This window comes from Rissa tridactyla, chromosome 12 (assembly GCF_028500815.1).
Source record: "Rissa tridactyla isolate bRisTri1 chromosome 12, bRisTri1.patW.cur.20221130, whole genome shotgun sequence".
NCBI lineage: Eukaryota > Metazoa > Chordata > Aves > Charadriiformes > Laridae > Rissa > Rissa tridactyla.
Window position 1 is genome coordinate 11,375,973 of NC_071477.1, and position 24,678 is coordinate 11,400,650.

The following is a 24,678-nucleotide window of genomic DNA, read 5'->3' on the forward strand; positions in this document are numbered from 1 at the left end:
CACACTGGGCAACGTCCCCGGCTCCTCACTGTCCTCACTGCCCTGGGACTGGCAGCACTGGGGCTGGCTTGCAGCCCCGCAGGAGTCCCCCTTACCCCAAGGGCTTCCATGTCCCCTGCCACCAGCTGGGAGTGGGAGGGAGATGGGTGGGAAGCGAGCGGCTGGCAGGCAGGTGCTGCGAGGCAAGGCAAACACAGCGCCGGCCGCAGCGCCGGAGACCTTGAGATAACGCTGAGCTATAAAGGAAAAAAAGCACAGGCAGGGTGAGCGCTGCTGTACGGGCTGGCTCTGCCGAACCCCGCGGCAGCCGAGCTGAGAGAGACACTTGGACCATCTCCTGAGCTTTCTGAGCAACGCGAGGGGAAAACCAGCCAGTGTTTGTCCTTGCTGAAGGAGATGCTCAGTACATGGCACAAAGAGGGTGACCAAGGGAAGAGCCACACGTAAGGACGGAAGGGACAGCAATGACCCCAGCCTCCTCTCTGCTCCCCTCATGATCTCGGACAAGGAGGACATGGAGATGAATACCCAGAGGCAAACAGGTAAGACAGCACGCCTTCCCCAGGCACCTTCCCTGGGTACCTTCCCTGGCAGCGCTGCCCCCCAGGTGCTTGCATCCATCCCCGCTCTGCCACTCCTCCGTCTGCTCTCCCTGCCAAGTGCTGAGTCTCGGGAAAAACAGCCGCTTCGGGTTTCAGCGCGGCCTCCTTGGCAGCTCTCTCCTGGCTACAGGTTAACAGAAATGCTCCGTATGTTCCCCTTCTGGTTCATCCGCGCAGGTCAGACCTGAGTGCACCATCCTTTGGTCAAGCCCAAAGGACAGGGCAGGGCAGGGAGTGGGGTGAGGGATGCAGCCAGCTCTGTACCCTCCTCACTGTTACAGGGGTGGGGGCTTTATATATTGAATTGTAGCAGGGATGAAGCAGATGGAGAAAGAAGGGGTGGAAGGCTCAGGAGAAGGCAGTGCATTCGCAGCCCAGGAAAAGCCCCAACCGTAGCATCAGGAGGAGGAAAGCAGGTTGTGGACATCACAGCTATGGAATTGTTAGCCAGGTCTCACATCCAACCACATACAAGATTTCGTATATCTGGGCACGTCAGCCTTTAGTTGAGATTTCTGTTTACGATGACTCCAGCACCTGCCTGGGCTTGGCAGACCTTTGGCACGTTGTGGGAGCAGCAGCAGCTCTGCCCTGGCTCCAGACCCCGCGAGAAGCCAGGACAAGGGATCCCCATGCGTTGCAAGTCGCAGGGCACAGCTGGGGGCCTCTGACCGAGCACGCTGCTACCCAACACGAGCAAGGCTGGAGAGCTGTGCCATGCAGTGTGCCCATGTGCCGGAGCAGGTACACATGGCAGGGGTGCACGATACTGATGCCACACACACTACCAGCTAATAGCACCTATTTCTGTGCTGGAAGCCTTGGCCGATGGTAGAGCAGCCCTAGACGTGGTGTTCCTGAGACTCACCCATCTCGCCTGCCTCTCCATAGAGCCTGTTTTGTTCTGCAGGGTCTTTCTTTGTGGAGACCCAATCAAGCTGTTTTGGCAGGTCCTAATTCAACTCCCACATGAGTGTTATTTGACCAAAGTATCAAAAAAGCCCCAAAACAGGTTCATGAGCCTGGATACAGACTCCTTGTGCTTAGGACACGAGTCCTGCCAGGACAACAGCAGAAACACAGCAAGAGCTGGCCTCAGGCTGGAGGAGTGGGGGACGAATTTGCATCTGTCCTTGGTGGGACAGCAAGTCATCCTTCAGGTCCATGCCTGAGAGAAAGACTGCCCAAAAAGTGCACGTAAGTCCAAGAGAGGATGACAGAAGCGTGTCTTACCCCAGGCATGGGGGACAAGGAAGCAACCAGATCTGTCTGGAGAGATACAGACAACTTACATCAGCTGGGAGGCACCTCTCGATGCCAGATTTTGCTGTGGAGACCCTGAGGGACCGCTGGCATGTGGTCCATATATTTGCAAGACCCTCAAGTCATCTGAACGGCTGAAGCCCAGGGCAGCCACAGAGCTGGATCCACCCTTTCCTGGAGGGTTGCCCAAAAGCTGGTTTCTCCCAAGATAAGCCACAATCTCTAGGCACTCCCTGCCTGCAGATGACGGCTCTCAGCGGTGCCTCTGCTGCCCACGAGCACCAAATCCACCCTCTGGACCATTTTACAGGCAGCGTTGACCTTGCACTTCATCACAGTTCAGCATCTCAGTGCTCATCCTCCACAGCGGTTGGGTGACGAGTTGCAACTCCCAGGAGAGAGCTGAGCAAGAACACCAAAAGCAAGAAAATGGCATGGAAATGGGGGTTTTTTGTCTCTTTTTAAGGACTGCTGTGTCCTTGGTCCTTCCCAAACACACGTGTGGGAGAACAAGATCAGACTCTTTCCAGGACATCGCAGTACTCTCCGGTTACAACGCTATGGCAGCTTTACTGGGCCAAGTGCCACCTGGAAGGACACGTTGTTTGAAAAAAAAAAAAAAAAAAAAACAAGGCTGCATTTCTCAAACAGCACATCACGGCTCCAAACCCAACAGGAGCAAACCGGCAGGAGTGTTCTAACAGGAAAACCTTGCTGGAAGCGGAAGGGACTTCTCTTTCCCTCCCCTTGCTCCCCTAAAGAGCCAATTCCTCGTTTTATGGGGCCCACTCCTGCACTTGGAAAGGATTAGCATCTTCGCAGGGAGGGCAGGAGGAAGACGGGTTTTTTGTCCAGGTCCATTTGCAGGCTGAGTGACAGATGTCTTTGTTTCTCAGCTCATATAAGTTCCAACAGGCTTGTACTATAACATTTGAAGCCCCCTGGGGAGGGAAATGCTGGGTGTAGCAATGAACAGACCATCCCCTTCTAGAGGTTCTCATCGAGAGCACTATGGGATCTTTCTCTGCCGCCAATCTATTCCTAAAAGACCTCCCAGCCTAATTCCTAAAGTTAAAATCCCAGTCAATCTATTCCTAAAAGAGCTCTGCAGCTCAGCTAGGACAGCCTCTCGCCCAGCCAGCCTCTGCTCTCAAACACACCGTACCTGGGCTGCTGCGGCGAAAGCTGGCAAGAATAAATGCCGTATTCACTTGCAAATTAAACACGGCCTTTTGAAGCCGGTGTTAAAGATCTAGCCAAGAGGAAAAAACACGGTCAGCCAATTCCGCTTGTTCTCATGTCAAGAGATGGCTCCTATTTCAGGACTGCTGGTAGCATTTCTCTGTTCCTCTCAGTCCGCTTAGGCTGCCCTTGTCCCCTGGGCTGCATGACAGGCAAACTCAGCCTTGCTCCTAACTGGTATTTTAAGCAAAACCGGAGAGATTTTGGAATCCTTTTAGATTTTGATGAAGAGCGATCAACAGGGGAAAGACCCACCTCACTAACTCTCTTTAAAAAGCAAATGCTCTTTGGCAAACAGGCCCCTGGAGGACAGCTGAACTGGGCCAAGAGACTTCAAACTTTGGAGGGAAGGAGTTCTGGGCCATCCAGAAGCTGAGGCAGCAATCCATTGCCCAAGTTCTTGTTCTGGGAGGAAGGTGTTAGCATTTTTTTTCCCCAGAAATATGCATGTTCAACCACAAAGGAAAGAGAAATGGCCCGGAGCAGCCCCTGGGCTGGTGCAGAGATTGTCAGCTGAGCTCCTGACGCAGCAGAGCCGGTATCTCTAAGCAATGAGATTGATAGTTACCAGCAGGATGTCTGTCTCCTGAATCTGCTGGGACCGATATCCCCAGCTGACCTCCAGCAAGATTAACACGGCACAGACAACCACAGGGAGCGCCTGCTATTTCAGCCCCGCAATCATAGATCCATTGCCTGACCTCCTTCTCTAAATCTTTATATCATATTTCTCACTCTGGAGACGTGACTCAATGTGTTGGCATAAGGAAACACGCCAGGAGAATATTCTTGTGCCTCTCCCCTTTATCCTACCCATCCTGCTATGGCTTTAATTGAAATAGCAGAAAGCGAGGAGTGTTTGGCGCCTGCAGAAAGGCATGCTTAGACTTTTCGGCCCTCCTCAAGACAGAAAAGCAAGCCGGTAAAATTCTTTGTCTAGAAACTTTTCCCAAAGGTAGCTTGGGGAACTGCTCCCATTTAACTTCACGGCTGCCACGTCCCTCTGACAGCAGGACAGCAGGAGAACTGCTGTTCCAGGACCAGGGTGCCATCGGCCCATAGGAGATGCACCAGAGAAGAACTTCCACCACTGTCGCAGTGGCCTGTGGCCTCACTGCTGCCCAAACTGAAGAGCAGGTGCCTCGGGGACCCTTGTGCCTCAGCATCATCCTGTCCTTATCAACACACAGAGACGTTGCGTGGAAACATGCTGCGAGACCTCCCCAGAGCCTCAAAGCAGCACTGGAGGCCACAGCTGAGGATCGCTTGACCTCAACCTCACCCCTCTGTGGGATTAGCCCTTTCTGGTCAACCTGGGAGCAACCAGTTGAAATCATCTCACCCTGTTGCATTTACCAAGTTCTTGTCAAGGGTGCCTACAAGGTCTTAGCTTCCAGGAGAGATCAGGGAAGAGTCCAAGGTTGCTTCACTGAGGCTTTCAGGCCTCATGAGGCTCTCCAAGGAGAGTCCTACATCATGGCATGAGGAATCAGAGACGAGGAGAGTCAAAGCCACTTGTTCAAGACTGTGGCAGCCGGGACCTGTGCTGGATCTCCCGCTCGCATCCCGGGGTGAGGGCACACCTCAGGGCACCTGAAGACAGATGAGGGAACACCCAGACGTGCCTTAGGGAGCCTGGGCATGGGGAAGCCGCTCTCAGCCCACCATCTGCCTCAACAACTTGACATGAGAGCTTCAGCAGATGACAAGAGAAAGTGAAACGCAGGAGTATTTGAGCACAGACTGAAATGTTTTGTGTCACTCTCGTCCTGGCTGGTGCTGTTAAAGCCAAAGCAAGATGCTGTGAAAAGAGAAAAAAAACGAGGGGGATGCCTAACATGACACTTTGGGGAAGCCATCCAAGTCCAGCCGCAAGCGTAGGAGCTGTGAACACCCAAAGGCAGGGTTTCCCTATATTTTTCAGCTTGTGGACCTTGCTAATTTTCCTGCCGAGATGCAGACTCTTGTATAGTGGGTTGGCTCTGCTGTCAGCAGATCTGCTCCTATTGATTCCTGCCATAGACCATGGGCTCCTACAGGTCCGCAGATCACAACAACCCAAGACTCACAAACTTTTATGTTGGCCATCAAGCAGCAAAGCAGCATGACACAGCCCAGAGATGGGAAGGCTGAAATCTGAAAAGAAACCAACTTATTGCCACCTCTCTGCAAGGGACCACAGCTGATCCTTACAGATGTCCCTGACGGGCACCAGAGGGACCGGGTTAGTGATGGATTCACGTGCGCCACCAAGGGCCTGCAAGGCAAGAGATCAGAAGTTTGTGGACAAAGAGACGCAGGCAAAAGCAGAAAGTTGCTAGGGAAGAAGGATCCAGCCTCCATCAGGCAGGACAAGCTGCTTGAGAAGCAGAAAATCTTCAGACACAGGATCAGGCATGGCATCCCAGGGGCATCCCCTGGGGAAACACGGCCATAGCTGTGCACCAGTCTCTGGAGTCTCAGCGAGACTCCGAGCACACACCTGGATCCTCCCCTGCTTTAACAGAGATGTATTTAAACCCTTTACATTTAGCCAGGATGGGAGAGGGGACGAAATCCTTCAAAATGCTAAAAATGTTACTCGACACCTAGAGACACCTCTGCACTGCAAGTGCCTACAGAGGGGCGATTCTTGGCAGCCCACGGCAGGGAACAGACCGCGCAAAGTCGGGGTCCCCCGGCCCGGCCGCTCAATGGAGCCCTTATGGCCACTGCGTCTGCTCCCGCCCGGCAAACACAGCCCCAGTCATCAATCTGCTACTGTTTGGGCCCAAAGTGGAGAAAACACAATTTCCGAGAGGCACATCTGGAGGAGATGCGTGTGACATCTGGCACAAGAGGGACTGACTGTTTCGGGGGCAATAGGTGATTTTTATAAGTTTCTTTATAAGCACCACTCGATCTTTTTTTTTTTATTATTTTTTTTTCCTGTGTTTTTTCTAGGTGCCATTAATTCACTGGTGTCAGGACTTGTCTGTAGTTCTCATATGCGTGTAGATAACAAACGCTACTTCTCTCCCCACTCCGTGTTCCAGCCCTATTCATCAGGCATTTGTAAATGGCATTTTATGAGCTCGAGTCTTTAACAAGGCAGGCACACTGCTCGGGAAGCCAACAAAGGGGCCCCTATTGGAAACTTTAAAGATGTTTAAACAAAGGCTTCTCTTGAAAACCTTTAACCCCTAATGCCAACCTCAAGGGAAATGCTATGTTATGAGCAATCGGAGCACAAACATCTTCTGTGACCGCAGATTGCCTACAACGGGCTGCCTTATTGGCTTCGTCTTTTCTGTTGGCTACCGTCGCCAACAAGGGCAGCTCCCGAGCCCGTCTTGTACTAATCACATCAAATTTCTTTCATTCTTCGAGAAAAAAAGAAAGTTACAACTTCCACAAAAATCAACAACAGCCTTTTCCAGTTGGACGCAGCAATACCCCGCCTGCTTTGATGGGAAGTGTCATTTTACTACAAACACCAAGATCTCTTCCGTGCTTTCCAGATGGGAATTTGTATTTCGGATGAGGCCAAATTTATCCATATCCCGGTGGCAAATATCAGGGCTGAGATCTGTGAGCAGATTTCCCCACACACACACACTTTTTGCTGATATCAAATGCCTATCTCATGAATCCTTGCAGAGAGCACAAGAACCTGCTTATGAAATGCAGTTTCTACTTGTTATTGAGAACCTGCACGCTCGTTGCCTGTGATTAATTGCTTCCATTCTTGGAAAAAGAAAAAAAAAAAAACTTTACTATCAAAAGACGCTACAGAGGGTGCCACAGGGAGGACTTCATAGCGACTTTATAAATAAATTGGGCTTGATCGAAGCAAAAATCCTACGGGTTTAGGCAGAGGAGGTGAAGTGGTGCGCCTCGTCTCAGAGTGGGGGCTCTGAAGGGCTACCAAGATGATTAGGGGACTGGAACACCTCTCTTATGAAGAAAGGCTGAAGGATTTGGGTCTCTTCAGTCTGGAAAAAAGATGGCTGAAGGGGGATCTTATCAACGCTTATAAATACTCAAAGGATGGGTGTCAGGAGGATGGGGCCAGGCTCTTTTCAGTGGTGCCCAGCGACAGGACAAGGGATAACGAGCACAAACTTGAACATAGGAAGTTCCACCTAAACATGAGGAGGAACTTCTTTACTTTGAGGGTGGCAGAGCCCTGGCACAGGCTGCCCAGAGAGGTGGTGGAGTCTCCGTCTCTGGAGACATTCCAAACCGGCCTGGATGCGTTCCTGTGCCACCTGTTCTGGGTGACCCTGCTCTGGCAGGGGGTTGGACCAGATGATCTCCAGAGGTGCCTTCCAACCCCGACCATTCTGTGATTCCTCATCCCAGGAATGGGAATCACCATCTGTGATTCCTCGTCTCCCCCAGTACCCCTGCACACACGTGGTGGCTTCCTTCAAAGTGGGACAGTCCCATTTCCATCCCATCTTCCTCACCGACACCAGTTCCCACTCTGGAGTCCTGCCTACCGGGTGGATTTGGCAGCTCCCAGCACGGCAGCAAAGGCTGTCCTCACAGAACCAGGGGGAAAACCCCAGAGCAGGTACCACCACATCGTGTATCTGCTCGGCTCCGCTTATCTCTGACTGCTGCGTGTTAGTGCAAATATGATGAGTGCAGAATAAACTCATTTTCCAAACAAGTTTTCCCACGCAATTGCTCGGAACAGAAGTGCCCAAAGCTAATTTTTCCTTGGGAAATGGTTGGAATTATAAGCCAAAGGTGGGTGATTGCTTGTGCAAACATATTTACGAGTATGCACAGACCCAATTTTCCAGTCGTGCAGAAACAGCGCATAACAAACTCAGGGAACACACTTTTAAGCTTATCTTTTTGCAGGATCTCGCTCTCCTGTTGCTCGGAACGCCTTGCCCAGGTGTACCAGACCTTATTATTCCCTGCTAAAAGAGATCCTCCATTGTATAAGCAGGAACCTGCCCGAAAGCTAGGCAAAAGGTGAGCAGAGCAGATGGCAAACTGCGCCATGCCCAGAGCCCAGCAGCGTTTACATCCCCCGCACAGGCACCGAGTGACAGAGCCGGGTACCGTGTCCCCCGGCAGGGAGGGCGACCACTCGCACCGCTGCCGGGGGAGAAGAGCATACAGCCGGGGGGGCTTCGGGAGGGCTCCAGCCCACAGCTTTGGGAGAAACACACGTGTCAAAGGCTCCGCTTTCATCCCCCCTTCCTGGCTTTGCTTTCTGCCCCTCACGCCCAGCATCGCTGCTCCCCTCCAAGGAAAAGCCCCCCCCCTCCCCCGGGGATGCTGCCAACCCCCGCGGGGACCGGGCTCGCCCTCACCCCGCTCCTCTCCCTTCCTTCCCGCAGGGGCGGCGGTGCCCGCGGAGCCCCTCACTCACCCGTGCCGGCCGCGGAGCCGCTCCCCGCCGCGCTGCTGGATCAGGTACGGCGGGCGCGGAGCTGCGCGGGGCGAGGAGCTGCGCGGGTCGGGGCGGTGCGCGGTTCGGTGCGCGGCGGCGGCAGCGCTGGGAGGCGGCGGGGCCCCGCTCGGCTTTTAACGGGGCGGGGGGAGCGGGGGGGGGCGGGCACGGCCGCCGCGCCCCCGCCCGGCCCCGGGGCAGCGCTGGGATGGGGGGGTGCCCGCGGGCCCCCCGCTGCCCCCGCCCCGCGGGTCGTGTCCCTGCAGGTGCCCACGGGCAAGCGGGACCTGCGCGCAGGTGGAAGCGGCGATGGCCAGAGGGGTGCGGTGGCACCGGCGCCGGGTCGGGCACGGCCCGGGGTCACTCACAGCCCCTGTGGCGAGGAGAGTGTCGTCCAGGGGAAGGCTTGCCTTATTTTGTCTTTTTTCTTTTTTTTCTTTTTTTTCTTTTTTTCTTTTTTTTTCTTTTTCCTTTTTTTCTTTTTTCTTTTTTCTTTTTCCATTTTAATTTCTTAATTTTTTCTTTCATTTTTCTTTTTCTTTTCCTATTTTTCTTTTTTTTATTTTTTCCCTTTTTTCTTTTTTCCTTTTTCTTTTCTCTTTTTTCCTTTTTTATTTGCTTTTCCTTTTTTCTTTTTCCCTTTTCTATTTTTCTTTATCTTTTTTCTTTTCCTTTTTTTCTCTTTTTTCTTTCCTTTTTTCTTTTTCTTTTACTTTTTTCTTTCCTTTTTTCTTTTTCCTTTTTCTTTACTTTTTTCTTTTTTCTTTTCTTTTTTTTCTTTACTTTTTCTTTTTTTTCTTTTCCTTTTTTTTTCTTTTTTCTTTTTCTTTTTTTTTCATCTTCCCCTGATGTGGGAGTGCACCTGGGAACCCCGTAAACTCAGAAGTTCTTGGAAAAAGCAGAGTCCAAGCTCAATGCATTTGAGTTATGGTGCCCTGGGAGTTTCAGAACCTCCAGAGGCAGTGGCTGCAGTCAGTGTAGGGAGGTAGGCTTGGACTAGGGAGCTGGCGACCAGGGCTCTGAGGGCTGTAAAGCCTCAGGCTGAGCTTCCAGCAAGAAGGTCAACTGATGTGCCCAACTGTGGCAATGGGTATCATTAGCAGAGGCTTCTTAGACACCCTGGAACAGACCTTCCCAGCGCTCCACCTCTTCTCAGCACATAGATCAATATAGTGGTGGTAGGAACCACCTTTAGTGCTTTACACAACTGTGTTTTAGTGCCTAAACAGCACTTTCCTTCCTTTTTGCACTAACATCAACAGCAACACGAGGAACAGAGAAAGGGGACTACAGTAAATCACCCACATTATCTGTGTTTCCTAGCAGGCGGGGCAATACTGCTTTATCAAACTGGGGCATTTGGAGGGTGTTGGTGCTGCTGGGGCAGGCGCAGGGCAGCCGGGAACATGCCCAGGGTGACCACCCCGGCTGGCCCCCGGTCCTCCCGCAGAGCTCACCGCCGCAGGGGTTTTGTGCTTCCTGCTCTCCGCTGCTGTTTGCCGTTGGTGTGGTCGATAAATCCCCCAAGCCCAGAAAAGGCTGAATTTCACTTGTGTGCGCAGTGAGGAAAATATAGGATTTATAAATACCCATGCATATACAAGGGCTTGTGGGTTGGGTTGGTCTGGATTAAAGGAGGTATTGAAAAATGAGGGAAGCCAGAAACTGCAGGCTTCTCATTTCTGTGATTTCTAATGGCTTTTCCTTTTGCATAAACAGTGCATTGACTCCATACCCAAGAGCACTTCAGGCATTTTCTCCCCTGCTCTGCACAAAATATAACCTAGACCTCTAAAATGGATATTTTTTATTAGGACGTTTGGTTTCCCCAAGCCCAGGAAAGAACAATTGCCCTCTGTGGCAGCAAGCTGCTGGGCAGCCATCTCCTGAGTGAGGCAAATGGCAGTTCCTTTGAGGGGGAAAAGCAGTGAATTAAATCTCTGCACTCAAATTCAGCATTACCTGCACTTGAGGACAGCATTACCATGAGTTAAAGTTCTTGTATAGAGAGCGGATTTGAAGACCCAGTTTCTAAACAATAGCCGCTGGGGCTGTATTTTGGTCTCCTGAGTTGGGTACTTTTATTCCCAGGGGACCATCCTCTGCAGATGGAGCTGGTGAACATCAGCAAACTGCTTCCCCCAGTGTCTGTAAAGTGCTTTTTCGGCTCCTGCAGCCACCCAAGGGTGCACACACAGGGTGCTGTGGGATTTCTGGTTCAATTCATCCTCGCAGAGCAGAAAGCGATGCAGGGACCGGGATATGTCCCACACCACGAGCATGGCTGTCTCAGCAGGGACGTGTGACGCAGTGGCAGGGGAAGGCTGAGCAGAAGAGGTCCCTCTGTTGAGTTCCCCCCTGTCTGTGACACAGGCAGGAGCCGTGCCTGCGGCAGGGCTGTCACCCAGGGCGGCAGGGCTGTCACCCAGGGCGGCAGGACACCCCGAGCTGCAGTGGTGGGTAGCCAGCGATGTGCAGCTCTGCCCGATCCCTCGGGACTGAGGAAGGAGAAAATGCATTTCCCAGCTGGAGACAGGACAAAGCGCTGATTGAGGCCCCCCCACACTTGCTGCTGGGAAGGCGAAGGCTAATTTTCAGCTGTGGTGTTAAACACCAGCTCTCCTAAAATCAGGGAGGGGATGGCAGGGTCCGACCCCACCGAAGCCTCTCGGCGCCCGCCTGGGTTCCCTGCGTGCCCACATAGGACAGATGTTTCACGAGATGGTCCAGCTGTGTGTCTCCTGGGCAAAGCACACGGGGCACTCCTCCTTTTCGGCTTTGTTTCCCATGGATGAGGACACAGCAGCACGGCCAGGGAGTGCAGAACACCCATGGGTGCTCTGGGATTATCCCACCAGGAGCAGAGCCACCCCAGAGATGCTCCTCCAAGCGCCTTCGCACCCCCTCCCGAGGCACAGCCTGAGCTAAAGGGAAAAGCCTTCAGCTTTAGCGACGCCAGGCTGAGCAGGGAGGGAGAAAGCCTCACAAAAATCAGCGTCGGAGAAAGGTGGTGGCTCCCCGCTTGCTCTCCCTCCCGCCCCCCCAACTTTTTCCACATAATGCCCAACTGTGTGCGAGAGCAGCCGAGTCCCAGCTGAGACCTCAGGCTCTGAAAAGCAGGCTTTTAGCCTGAGCTCCAAGAGCCCGGCCTGTGCGGTGCTGCTAACATGACACTGAACTAACACTGCACTACAATCAAAGCATTTTAATAATTTAATATAATAAATGTCAGGAGGAGTGAATAATTCCCTGTAAGCCCGAGGAGGCTGGAGGTGCCAGAAGGAGCCAAGTGGGTATATTGAGCTGCTTTAGCAATAGCCCTTTGACTCTCTGAAGGTAAATTTAAACCAGATGATGGATGCTGGGTGGTCGCCTCGGTGGGCAGAATGGCGAGCACTGTTCAGAAATGCGTCACCGAAACAATTTAGCCTCAAAATTTGGAAGGCAATGGCTGCAGAGAACGGACAAAGGAAAGAAAAACAAGTTTCTCAGTAGTCGTTCCTCCAGCTAGACATCAAATCTGAAGAACTCCGGGCTGCTTACCTGCCTTTGGCATGCACGTTCCCCACTTTAAGCAGTAAATAACATGTGGATAATTATTCCAGAAAGCTCTTTAATAAGCTCCAGGCAGTAACCCACGTGCCTCTGGTATTACGTGCGGATGGCAGGGAGCAGCGATACCGGCACAAGCCTGGCCCTGCCCTGAGCCGGTGCCGCGGGAGGCTCTGCGGAGCAGGCGTTGCTGCTGGCCACGCTGTCAGCACACGTCTTAATCCACAGGATTTGGCAATTTGCTCCTGAACACTCCCTGCCGCTGCCCAGCCTCCGTACCAGGGTGATCCTTGCTCTGCTGAGGGGTTAATAGGAGAGGCTCCCTCCAGCACCTCTGCAGGATCCGCGCTTCCCCGGCCCACCATGAGCTATACGGGTGGGTGCTGGTGGGTGACACTAGCAGGGATGGAGCACGTGTCCCCGCAGCTGAGACACGAGCAAGGACCCAAAGCTACGCTCCTCGTTTTGCACTGAATACCGAATGATGAGACTCACCAGGAAAAAATCCACGCAGCCAGCCTGGTTCTCCCCTGCTCTCTGCCCGTTGTCTCTGACAAACTGAGGGCGAAATGCTGCTGGATGGAGGCATAATACTCATTTTTCACCACGTTGCATTAGTGTAAAAGAATAGCCAAGGTCAGGCCAACAAGGCAGACTTTTCCTTGATCCGTTTCCACATTTATCCTGATCGCAATCAGTAGTTCTGTAAAGAAAAAAAAAAGACTATTGCAAAGAGATTCCCAAATGGTGCTTTTAGATGAAGGGAAAAATAGCAAAGGTGGATCAAAGCCGAAATCACACTATACCTTGGCAGCAGAGCAGGGAGACAGCTCCGCATTGCCATTATGGAAAAAGATAAAACAACGCTCTTGCAGGATCTCTTTGGCTGTGCAAAGATACAAACCAGTCAGTAGGTAGACTTGCTGAAAAGCTTCACCCCAGCCTTTCCAAGTACCTCCTCCTAGAGAAGGCACTGGTGGGATACTGGTTGGTAAAGCTCAACTGCAGGGCGCCGGAGCAAGACTCTCCCAGACGGAGGTTTGGAGGCAACAGATCCAGCCCTGCTGTGGGGGCTGTTAAGGGCGAGCCAAAGGTCTGTCTGGCAAAGGAGCTCCTTCTGCCTTGCCGTGTGTGCCGGCCGGGGCTGAGTCCAGAGTCCCAGAGCATCGGGGCTGCTGTGGGGAGAGGAGCTCGGCGGCAGCGTGTGCGCTGCAGTCAGGAAGGGGCTTGCCGTGGCCATAAAACCTTCATTTCTCAGACACAGAGCGGCAGCTAATGCTGTGGGTGACACTGGCACCGGCTGTAAATTTGATTTTGGCAGAGCTCTGTTGATTTATGTTTGCCGGTGATCCGGCTAACACGTCTAGGATAAAGAGCTGGGAACAAGGAGGGCAGGAGATTATATTGCCTGAACACAGCGGCGATGGGAAAATCGGTGGAGTGAAAAGCATCAAGTCCCCGTGGGACTACCCAGAGGAGAACGCTGGGTACATATTTGCTGGTATGGGAGATGCCGTTGTCTTCCATGCACAAACAGGAGAGCATCAGCTCCATCCACAACGTGGGAAAGCGGGAAGGGAAGGGATAGAAGTTTAAGACTAATTGTAATGTGGGTCCTAGAAGCTGCGAAGGGCACAGCCTCTTTAAAATACACGTCTTGCGCTGGGAAGAGTAAAACTGGCTGATGAGCTGGTCTCTGCTTGGGATGGCAGCAGTTGCTGCTTCCCTCCCTGGGAGCTTGCTCTGGCCTCCGAGCACCCAGCTCACCATGGCCTGCCGCGGGGCCCTTGGCAGGACACGATTTACCTTTTTTCACACATCACTGCCCTCAGTTATTCTCCATTTCTAGCCCATTTAAGGGGAAGAGAGACTGTTTTTAATGGGGGTGCTCCACTGGGTGCCTTTGGCAAGTTTTTCCCTTGCAAGAGCCCCCCATCCTCACCGCTTCTCTGAGCATTCCCCTGGCACTTCCTGCAGTCCCCGTCCACTTTCTGCCGGTGGCTCAGCAGCGTGTTTGCAGCTGTCTTTGGGGCTTCCCAGCCTTCTCTGGTCACTGCTGTTTCTCTCTGTCTCGGATGCGAGGCCATCACTGTGCGGGGAGGTCATGAGTGATCCCAGTAGCCATCCATGGGAGGTTCAAGAGCCAGAGCCTGAAGCCAGTTTCCATGCAGCTTTCTCTCTCCTGGGGATGCTGGATCTGTTTTGGGTCTGATGGTCACCCAGGTGGGTCTGAAAGCATCCCCTGGTCACGCAGAGCTGAAACACAGAGGCATTGGCCAAGTACCAGCAGGTATGAACACCCTTTGGAGCAAGGCAAGGGAGCTCAGCACATGGAAGAAGCGAGCTCAGGCTTAAGTCAAGACCTTTTCATAACCAGCCAGGCTGGGTCCCCTTGGTAGGAGCAATTTCTCCTGAATGTGCCCAGCTGCAACGTGACAGACATCAGCAGATGTGCCAACGAGGGGTTCCTGCCCAGACAGCACTGCTTTCCCCTCCTCTGGTTACTTCTTATCCAGCCAAAGGTACCTGAGTGGTTTTGGGGATCTCCGTAGGGCAGGATGGTCTTCAGATGGGCAGTCTCGCCTCCTCTGAAAGCAAGGCAGCACCACAAAAGATCTCCCCAGTAGACACCCCACAACTCTCCCTTCTCATCCCCCAGTTCTTGCTCACGTGTCCCAGGCGGCAGAGCAGGGCACCTCGGGCTTGGACCCACCTCATCTCTCTCCAGCCGGTTAACGCCCAACCTACTAAGTTAACAGAGTTAAATTCCATGTGCATGCGAACTCCTTCTAGTTAATAGAGCAGAAACAATCAGCAAAACCACCCACCTCTTAGGGCTCGGGGAAAAATGCAGCAATTCCCACCCAGCAGCCCTCGCAGAAGCCACCGGGCAGCTCCTCCCTGCGTGCCAACTCCCCAGCCGGACTCACGGCTCAGCAGCAGCGCTTCCCCGCTCGCCAAAAAGCCACACGGCAACAAGTACACCAGGTGGAAAAACAACTTAATGATCAATTAGAGCACTGCCACCATCATGTGGGACTGGAATTCTTAGAAATGTGCATTTTAGAGCTACAGATGTAGTACCCTATGTGTGTGTGTTTGAAAACTGAAGAAGCCGTTACTCAGTTATCCAAACTTTACATTTTTCCATGCCAACCCTGGTCTTGCAGCGGCTGAGATGTTCTCTGAGCTCCAGTGCTTTCCGATGGAAAAGCCTCCCCTCTTTTCCCCCTCCACCCCGCCATGCTGGACATGGAGGGATGTCCCGGCTCGGCGCAGGGCTGGTAGGGCAAGGCCCAGAGCCCGGTGCTGGTGTTACGGTGCTGGGGGACGTCCCTCTTGTAGATCCAACCCGTACCAAACCAACCTGCTTCGAGACGGCGTGCGGAGGTACCTGCAGCTGCCGGCGGACCAGACAGTACTGATACTGCACGCCAAAGTCGCACAGAAGTCATACGGCAATGAAAAAAGGTAGGTGATCGCTCCAGCTTCTCCGGCAGCCACTTCCAAACCCAGCTACCCAAAGCTCCATTTCAGCCTTGCTAGATTTCTCTGATCCAAGCTGGTGAAGCAAATGATGTGGCATATCCTGTCTCCATCCATTCATAACCTCTTGACATCCAAAACTACTGTTTAGTCTTGAACTAATGATACTAACCCGCATCCACCCCAGTTAGCCATTCCCAGGGGTTAGGTTCCTCCCATGACGCACTGAAGATCAGAAAGATGAAGTAAAAGAAGGAAATAAACTATCCACGAAGAAGAAGGGGAAAGGTTAGCGCTTTGGAAATCTTGTCTTAAAATCTGAACGGCCACAGCAGGGACTGGGGCGTTTCCATCAATGCCTGCAGTCTCCAAAAAAGCAGCTATTTTTGAAAATCCTTCCCGCACTGCAAAAACACCTTGAGGTTCTGGCTCGAATCTCCAAAATTGCTACTCCTGGGCTGTGACATCAGACTGTGGCCCTGTAATATAATTAATCCTCCATTAATCCTTGTGATATAAATAATCCTTGGTTATTCCCAACTACGGAGCAGCTGTGAGGCGACGAGCTCTACCCCTGAGGCGCAACCGCACCCGGACCCCAGCCACCCCCGGAGACAGCTCGAGGCTGTGCCTGCACAGTCCTCATTGCAGCCACCCTCCTGCCAGGAGCTGCTGGTCCACAGCTAAAGGTTTTATTTCGGGATGGGGTCTCCCAGCCAGGAGGGAAGCCCCCGTGTCACTGAACCTCGGGGACAGCCTCCTCCTCCCCCTGCTCCCGACCCCGGGCAAAGGATGAGCGGGAAAATCAGATGCCAGGTCTGGAGAGGGAGAGAAAACAGACTCCCAGGTTAAAGTTTAAAGGTGCTGATGCTTTTTTACCTTCACAGGGGGAGTCAGGGGCCCGTGCTGTAGCTGACTTGTTTAAATAAACCCGTACCAAGGACTTTAGGGCTATGAAATATCCACCACCACCCCCCCAAACTGGTGTTTTCTCTGCTAGGGCTTTACCCAGTATCAATAGAGGATGAATTTGCACCATTCACACAAGTGCAAAGACAGTGGAAACCCAAATAAAACACAGGAAAATAGGTTTCCAAAACCCTGGCTATAGATTTATTTGCATTGGGCTCCAAATCTGGCTGTGAATGCAAACTCTGTTCCCGACCTGCCGGAACTCCCACATGGCAGACGGGCAGAGGCAGGGAGCCTCGTCCCTCCTTGGCTCTGGGCAGGGCAGGGGTGCAAGGCCCTGTCCTCCCCTCCTGGGGCCTTCCTGTGGCCGGTGGGCCCATGGCCACCAGCGGCACCGACAGATGTGTCAGCCGCCCCGGGCTGGGGCCGGACCCTGTGGCTGGAGGCAGCGGAGCCCAGTTCCTCCAGCCAGCCCTGTCCATACCCCCGCACCGAGAGGTTCCCAGCCCCCCCCACGCCCCCGCAGCACCACGTACCTCCCAGGGTGCAGGGCTGCTCCCGGCACTGGAGAATCCTGGATGAAGGTCTCCGCTCTCAGCGCAGCCAACCCAACACCCCCGAGCACTTTTTCTGGATGCTGAAGTGCAGTAAGAAAACGTCCTCTCGTCTCTGCAGGTTTTTCTGCCCCCCACCTTGCGTTTACCTGAGCGGGCCGGGATGGAAGTTAAAACAGGAGCAGATAAAAGGTAAGCGCCGGGCGGCAGTCCTGGACCTCTCCTCCCTCCCTTCCCATGCCACGGAGAGCTGCCCTCCACCTCTGCAAAGGATGGAGTCACCCAGTTTATTCTATCTTTACCTGCCCAAAACTCCTCTTTCCCCCTCGAGGCTGAGCCCTCTGTGGTCCGGTCCCGGGGAGGGCTGGACACTGGGCCACCCACCATTCCAGGAGGAGCTGAGCCCATGTCTGTGTGGGGGCTGAAGGGTGTTTCTCCCCATCTCTTCCAGCCAGCGACCTGGGAGAGGCGGGATTTCGGGTGTGCGGGTACATGGGGCTGGACAGCATGGGCAGCAGCCTGATGGAGACCCAGAAGCTCAGCTTCGAGGAGCAGCCGGACGCGAAGGTAATGCCTGCCGCTCCCCGGGGACCCCGCTCCCGCAGGGGCTGGGCATTCCCTGGTGCCACCCCACACCCTGGGATGTCACATCATCCCCTTCCTTGGGATGTTGTGGTCCTTCCTTCCTTCCTAGCCATCGCTCCCCGCTCCTGCTCTGCTGCCCTGTTGTGGCACGTGCCCAAGCAGCTGGGCAGCCTCCCCTGCCTTGCCAAGAGCCCCATCTTTCTTTGCCACCATCTTTTCAGGTCGGCAGCCCCGTGGCAGGCAAGCTGCCAAAAATTGCACAGCTCCCTCAGCCCCGATAGCTTCTCCCGATGAGCAGCACTGCCACTTATCGCAAGACGAAAGCCCAGTCTTTGATTTGCTGATAAACAGCTAGAAAAAAAAACAACAACACACCCCGACGGATCCTGAAGTTCAAGAGCTTCAGCAGAGATCTGGCGTCAGAGATCTGGCGTCTTTTGATAGGAGAAAAAAAAGAAATGAAAAAAAAATAGCATTATCTGGGGTCCCCAAAGAGCGCAGGGTCTGAGTCAGGCCAGAAACCTTACAAAAAGAGCCCTTGTTTGCAGCGCTTGCGTTGCTGCTAAGGCATGGCTTATCGGCCAGGACGGCGGGGAAACCATAAACCCAGGGTGATTTCTCATGTTATGTGGGATAAATCACACGTGAACATTCATTTCCATGAGGAATTCTCTGCCCCCAGTGTAAATAAAGCCTCTGCCGAGCCCCAGCTCTTCATTCCACCTGTAATAACATCTCTGGTCATTTCCCCCTTTAACTAACCCGGAGCTCTTTGAAAGGGGGCTATTATGTCCTGGAGGGGCGGTGAGGAGGGTGAGGAAGGCTGGCGGGGCTGGGCTGGAGGTGCCCACAGCCCATCTCTGCCCCTGGCAGGGCTTCGGCTGTGCCAAGGCGCTGTACATCTCGGATGCGGACAAGCGCAAGCATTTCCGCTTGGTCCTGAAGCTCTTCTTCAGCAACGGGCAGGAGATAGGCACCTTCCACAGCAAGCTGATCAAGGTCATCTCCAAGCCCTCGCAGAAGAAGCAGTCGCTGAAGAACACGGACCGTGCGTAGGGGGGGGGTGGCTCTGCGGGGAGGAAAGCGGACGCGAGCCCAGGGTGGGATGCTCTCTGCGTGCTCGCTGCTTTGCTCCAGAGCGGTCCAGGCTGGATCCAAAGCCCATGGGCACCTCCAAAAGAGGATGTATCTGCACATATGTGGCATTTCCAAATGGTTCACCCACCACCATGTGTAATGCCCCAATGCCAACTTGCTCCGCACACCATGGGCTTCACCTGCACCTTTGAAAAGCCCAGCTGGGGCCCTCATATAGAGAAAGGCAGCGGGGGGATGCTGGCTCCTGCCAGGCTGGTTACACCAGCAACTAGGACTTGTCCTCCCTTGGCTTGACAAAAGCTGTAGTTCAAGCACTGCCCCGGGAAGCACTAAAGCAGCCACCTCTCCCCACAGTCTGCATCTCCTCGGGCTCCAAAGTCTCCCTCTTCAACCGCCTGCGCTCCCAGACCGTCAGCACCCGCTACCTCTCCGTCGAGGGGGGGGCCTTCATCGCCAGCGCCAGGCAGTGGGCAGCCTTCACCCTCCACCTGGGTAAGGAGCCTCGTGGGGCCACTGCCTGCCCCCAGCCCTGGCTCTGCCCTCCTGCACAGCCAGTTCTTGGGGGTGGAAGGGGTGGGAAATAGCCTGGGGATGGGGGAACCTGGCTCAGGTCTCACCTCTGCCCGGTGTTCCTGGTGTGGCTCTGCAGCCCATGGCCTTTTCCCCCTGGCTTTGAGGGTTCGCATCATGCCCTGAAAGCACACAGGCTGTGACCGGGGCAGCAAGAGCCATACCAGTCTGGAGGCTTGTGAATCCAAGCAAGTAACTTGCCTGGAAGAGGCCAGAGCCCAGAGAATCCCTGCCCAGCGGTGTCCCCATGAGGTACCACATCCCAGTCCTGCTCTCCCATGCTGGGCTCCCAGGGAGCAGTGGTCTCTCCAAGCAGTGAGCACCTGCAGAGCAGAAAAAGCAGTAAGAAAGCACCAGGAGCATGGCCAGACCTGTGCATAACAAGGGGGCCCAGGTTAACCAGCTCCTGGGATGCTTGAGGAGGTGACTCTGCCTTTCTCCTTCCCCGCAAGCTGATGAGCGCTGCACAAGGAGCGAGTTCCCCCTGCGGGAAGGGTATATCCGCTACGGCTCCGTGGTCCAGCTGGTCTGCACGGCCACCGGCATCACCCTGCCTCCCCTGGTAAGCTTCCATCCCTGCGGGTGCCAGGCACGTGGACCTGGCTGCTCTGTGCCCCCGAGGGACGGGTACCATCCCTGGGGTGCCGCTGCTGCCTGCAGATCATCCGGAAGGTGACGAAGCAGTACGCCATGCTGGATGTGGACGAGCCCATCTCTCAGCTCCATAAATGCGCCTTCCAGTTCCAGGGCAGCGACCGCATGTACCTGTGTCTCTCCACGGAGAAAGTGATCCAGTTCCAGGTATGGCAGCGTGAGGAGGGGGTGGGGACCCCGGGGGTGCTCCCCATCCTCTCTCCAAGCTCCTCTGTTTTGCTGCTGGCTGGGGAACATGTCACTGGGAAGGGTCTTCCAGCAAAGCGGGGTTTGCATCCACGTTAAGGTCAGAATCACAGCAAAGCCATCTGCTTCCAGCTTGCCTGCTTAGGTGGGAACACCATCACTGAGCTCTTTGTGAAGGCATCGTGATCCCCATTTCCCAGTGAGCGAAGCAGTGGCTTGCTGGAACCGAGACACTGGGGGGCAGAAGCCAGGCATCCTGGCCCCGGTCCCCTGCAGTGCGTTTGGAGCTGTGACACTCTCCGCAGGCCTCTCCCTGCCCGAAGGAAGCCAACCGGGAGCTGCTGAACGACGGTTCCTGCTGGACCATCATTGGCACCGAAACAGTGGAGTACACCTTCAGCGAGAGCCTGGCCTGCATCCGCGAGCCCGTCAGCCCCGTGCCGCTCATCACTGCCCTGCAGGTAGGCACAGTGCCAGCTGCGGGCCACCCCCGCCTCTCCGTCACCTGCCTCCAGCGTGGCTCCAGCTCCTGAGCCCTTGCGCTGACGCTCGGCCTCTCCCGGGTTTGGGGTGCTGTGGGAATGCCTGAGTCTGGACCGCTGCGGTGGGGACGGGACACGTGGGCAGAGCATCCTGCGGGAGAAGGAATCCGGCTCATGGCACCACGTAACGCGCTGTTGTGTGCTCTGCCCGTCACAGCTCACGGGCGGCGGGGACGTGGCCATGCTGGAGGTGCAGGGGGAGTATTTCCACACACACCTCAAGGTCTGGTTTGGAGATGTGGAAGCAGAGACCATGTACAGGTAACGCAGCCGAGGGGGCCAGGGAGTGGGCAAGGAATAGCAGCTGGGTTTGGGCTGTGCTGGGCAGCTCTGGGAGGGACGTGGCTGCCAGCTTTGGGGACAGGGACGTTGGCACTGCCCGTTCTGTGGGATCAAGCATGAGCATTGGGAGGAGAGGCAGGAACAAGTCTCACTGGTGCCTCTGGCTCTGGATGCAGTCTGGGGGACAACAGGGACCTCAGGGGCTGCAAACAACCAAACAACCCCGGCAAGGGGAATGAAACACTGGGGAGGAGAGGAGAAACTCTGAGCTCCAGGCTGGAGGAGACATGCCAGCACTCACTGACGGCTGCTCCTGCACGAGGCCCTCCAGGGCTAATGCACATTTTCTTCTCCTGTGCTGCTACCAGGAACCCCAAGTCCCTCGTGTGTGTCGTCCCCGACGTCTCTGCCTTTGGCAGTGACTGGAGGTGGCTCCGATACCCCATCACGGTCCCGCTCCTGCTGATCAGGGAGGATGGCCTCATCTACTCCAGCTCGTTCACGTTCACCTACACCCCGGAGCAGAGTTTCATCCCAGGACAGCCGGTCCTCTCGGATGTCCCCCAAGACTCAGACAAATTACTTGACAGCATCCATCAGGAGTTCACCAGGACCAACTTCCACCTCTTCATGCAGAGCTAGGGAGCTGGGCAGGCAGAGGCTCAGCCCCACCGCCGGCCCCAGGGAAGGGGAGCAGCCCCGAGTCCTGCCGGGGGACCCCATCCGGGGATCGGGGTGTCCCAGCCAAAGGGTCCTCCCCACACATCAAATGCCCACCGAGTTACTGTGATTTGCTGACTTGTCTCTTCTTCGTGGCAGCATCTCGCCCTGCTGAGATCTCACATGAGACCATCAATAAATCAGGCTTCAAGGACTCTTTACTGATTCAATTGCTTCTTTACTCACCTTCACGATTTACCTCCCGTGCTGGCACAGAGCATCACAGCTCCCTTGATGTCCTCAGTCCATATATTCAAAGGCCGGGAGGGATGATGAGCAAACGCGACCTTAAGCGTTATTAATCTCTACCAGGAATCCCTGCATCGCTTCTGTGCTTTTCAGTAAGGAGGAGCCGATTTCCAGCAGTCAAATACTTGGTACCAGATGGTCTGGTTTTTTTCCTAAGAGGCCCAAACAGGGTTATTTGAAAAAGGAAACGGGAAAAAGAGAGAAAGAAAAACTAGCGTGAAACCCAGCCCCTTCCTAGCTGGTGTGGCTCTGCCGAGCTCCGCTGTTTTACACACTTACGCGCGCACACACACACTTAGACACACACAGAAATTGCAGTGCTGGCATCAGCAGGAAACTGCTGATCTGCAGATGCCATAAAAAGAAACCAGGTTTCTTGGAGCTGGACCTGAGCATTAAGCGGAGTCGGTCTTACAGCTTTATTTAAGTCTTCAGATCTCTGTGGCATCAAAAGGCCCATGGTGTGCCTGGAAACCTGCTGGTTTGGCAGTTGTGAGCTGGGTTTTGAAACAACCCAACTGCCAAACCCAGGGAGGTGTTTAACCCACGCTGACCTCGGCGGCAGCGGGCAGGGAGTGGGGGATACATGGTGCCCCACCACCTGCAGCACCCCAGGAGCACAGGGCACCCGGACCCCCCCACGGGCACCCCTGGCTCATCGCCCGGCTTACCTGCGTGTTTTGCACCATCCAGTGTGTTTCGGATGCCAGCACTGCACCGACAGCCCCGGCCTCGCCGTGTGCGTCCCCTGCCACGCTGCAGCTCAGGATGCTGAATTTGGGGCTGCAGGGGACCAACGGCCTCGTGTCACCCAGCATGAAGGTGCACAGATGCACCCAGCACAAAATGCTTCCCCAAAAGCATTTCTACCCCCATGTCACCATGAAGAGCTGGAGGCAGTGGAAGGATGGGGCCAAGCCTTTCCGTGTCTGCCTGCATCCCACGCAGGAGTGGCTGGAGCCTGCGGACTCCTCAACCCGCTCCCCTCCCTCGGAGCCCCGGGCATAATTCACATTTTATGAATGGAAAGCACCCTCAGCTATATTTAGCATCAGCCTGGTCCTGAAGGGCAGGAGAAACATTACTTGTTGACTTCAAGGGCTTGGAACAAGCCTGCCTTGTTATGTTTACGGCGCAGCGCTTTGCTGGAGAGGCCAAGAAAGCACCGAGTGGCTCATTCTTGAAGCCTGATGGATTAAGCAAACAGCCGCGGTAATTCAAGCCACATGGGGAAAAGGGAGAGGTGGCGGCGGGTGGGCTGGGGGCGCCTCGAGGGGCTCCTGCCTTCCCCCGACCAGCCGCGGGCTGCTTTTAGTCTGCTTTTCACAGCGGGACCCGCAAATGGAAACAAGGAGCTTTGCAGCTTCTGGAGGAGCCACTTCCCTGCCACGGGGAACATATGCTCCACGTCGCGGCGGAGAAGCTCGTAGCACCCGCAGAGCTGTTTATTTGCATAATCACTGATTAACACAAATGTTTCGGACAGGCGCCAGCCATCCAGTTCTATGTTCTCGCTCACGAGTCGGCAGTGCCTGTCTCTGCCGGATCCTACAATAACCCAGCACGTGTCGGAGAATCACGCACGGACCGTCCTGCCGGCTCCGGAGAGCTGGGCTGCCTGCTCAGAGCTGGGCTGCATGGCAGAGCCCGTCTGGCAGCTCTTTTCTGTGCTCCTGAATTGTGCATGGAGCTTTTCCCTTGTCCCCAAGGCAGCCAGAAACATGGGTATAAAAACGAAGCATGAAAAAAAATAAAACCCTTCACATCTCTCCAAGAGCTGGGGATTTAGGAAAAGCATTAAACGCCTTAGGGATGCTGAGGATAACTTACGCTGCGTGCAGCCGTGGTGTTGCATGAGCATCCCTGGCTGATGGTGCGGCTCAAAGGCAATGTGGATCTCCTGGTCCTGCGGGGCTGGGATGCAGCTGGGGCTGCCCGGAGCCCCGTCACAACAAGGAGCCATTTCAGGTCCCAGAGGTGAGCGGACTTTCAAAAACATCAAGAAGAAAATAAAATCCTGGCTTTTCCCTTCCATGAAACAATACCCCAGAGGAACAAGAAGTTCTGGTCTGGGTCTGTCTCCCTTTCTGCCTGGGCTGTGCGGCACCATCCCGGCCCTTTGGAAGAAGAGCTGCTGCCATCTAGTGAGCCCGGCCACCAGCGCCCTGCCCGCTGAGCACCGCCACGCTCATCACACTGCCTGTGCCCATGCTGCCCACAGGCTCGGGCCAGCCCGGGAGCCGCACTGGGTGCTGGGGATCACCCGGGCATCTCTGGCCATCCCCAGGGGACATTTTCAGCCCATTTCATAGGGGCTGGCTGTTTTGTTTTGGGTTTTGGGGGGTTTTTTTTGGTTTTTTTTGGTTTGGTTTGGTTTGGTTTTTTTTTTAACAGCCATTGCATTGCATTTTGCCCCGGACCATACAGGCAGGTTTCATGATGTTGAGTGTTTTCTGGGGAGCGGGGGGCAGCCGTGGCACATGGAGAGTGCGGGGAATGTCCCTTCCTTGCTCACCCAGCCCAAATCCAGCCTGGTGACACCATTCTCGGCACCGCCACCAGCTGGCTTGTAGGGCCGTTTCCAACCACACCTGCAGAAAGGCCAGAAAAACTCGGGTTAAAGGGGATTTTTTTTCCATCGCCCTGAGCGTGAGGGGTGGGCAGAGAGGGAGAGCTGGGCAGGGGGCTGTACGGAACAGCGAGGTGTTTGCCTTGGCAAGGGCAGCCCAGGGCAGGTCCCTCTCTGCGGCGCTGCAGCTTCGTCACCTCCCCGACAGCAGCGTGGC

At 54.7% G+C, this 24,678-nt stretch overlaps 1 protein-coding gene and 1 long non-coding RNA gene across 2 annotated transcripts; one reads left to right on the forward strand and one right to left on the reverse strand.

Moving 5' to 3' along the window:
- Positions 1-493: 493 nt before the first annotated feature.
- Positions 494-21,601, forward strand: RBPJL (recombination signal binding protein for immunoglobulin kappa J region like). Its single transcript, XM_054218730.1, has 12 exons — positions 494-542; positions 8,450-8,525; positions 15,400-15,525; positions 17,128-17,198; positions 17,458-17,573; positions 18,465-18,639; positions 19,044-19,181; positions 19,712-19,821; positions 19,920-20,060; positions 20,405-20,560; positions 20,799-20,902; positions 21,292-21,601. Exons 1-12 carry the CDS (start codon positions 494-496, stop codon positions 21,563-21,565), a joined length of 1,536 nt encoding a protein of 511 aa, XP_054074705.1. The 3' UTR covers positions 21,566-21,601.
- Positions 21,602-21,973: 372 nt separating this feature from the next.
- On the reverse strand, positions 21,974-24,469 carry LOC128916843 (uncharacterized). The gene is made up of 3 exons (XR_008469061.1): positions 24,408-24,469; positions 22,564-22,675; positions 21,974-22,044 (listed from the first exon to the last, which is right to left on the reverse strand). It is a non-coding gene; the product is annotated as an uncharacterized LOC128916843 (long non-coding RNA).
- Between the last annotated feature and the right edge of the window lie 209 nt (positions 24,470-24,678).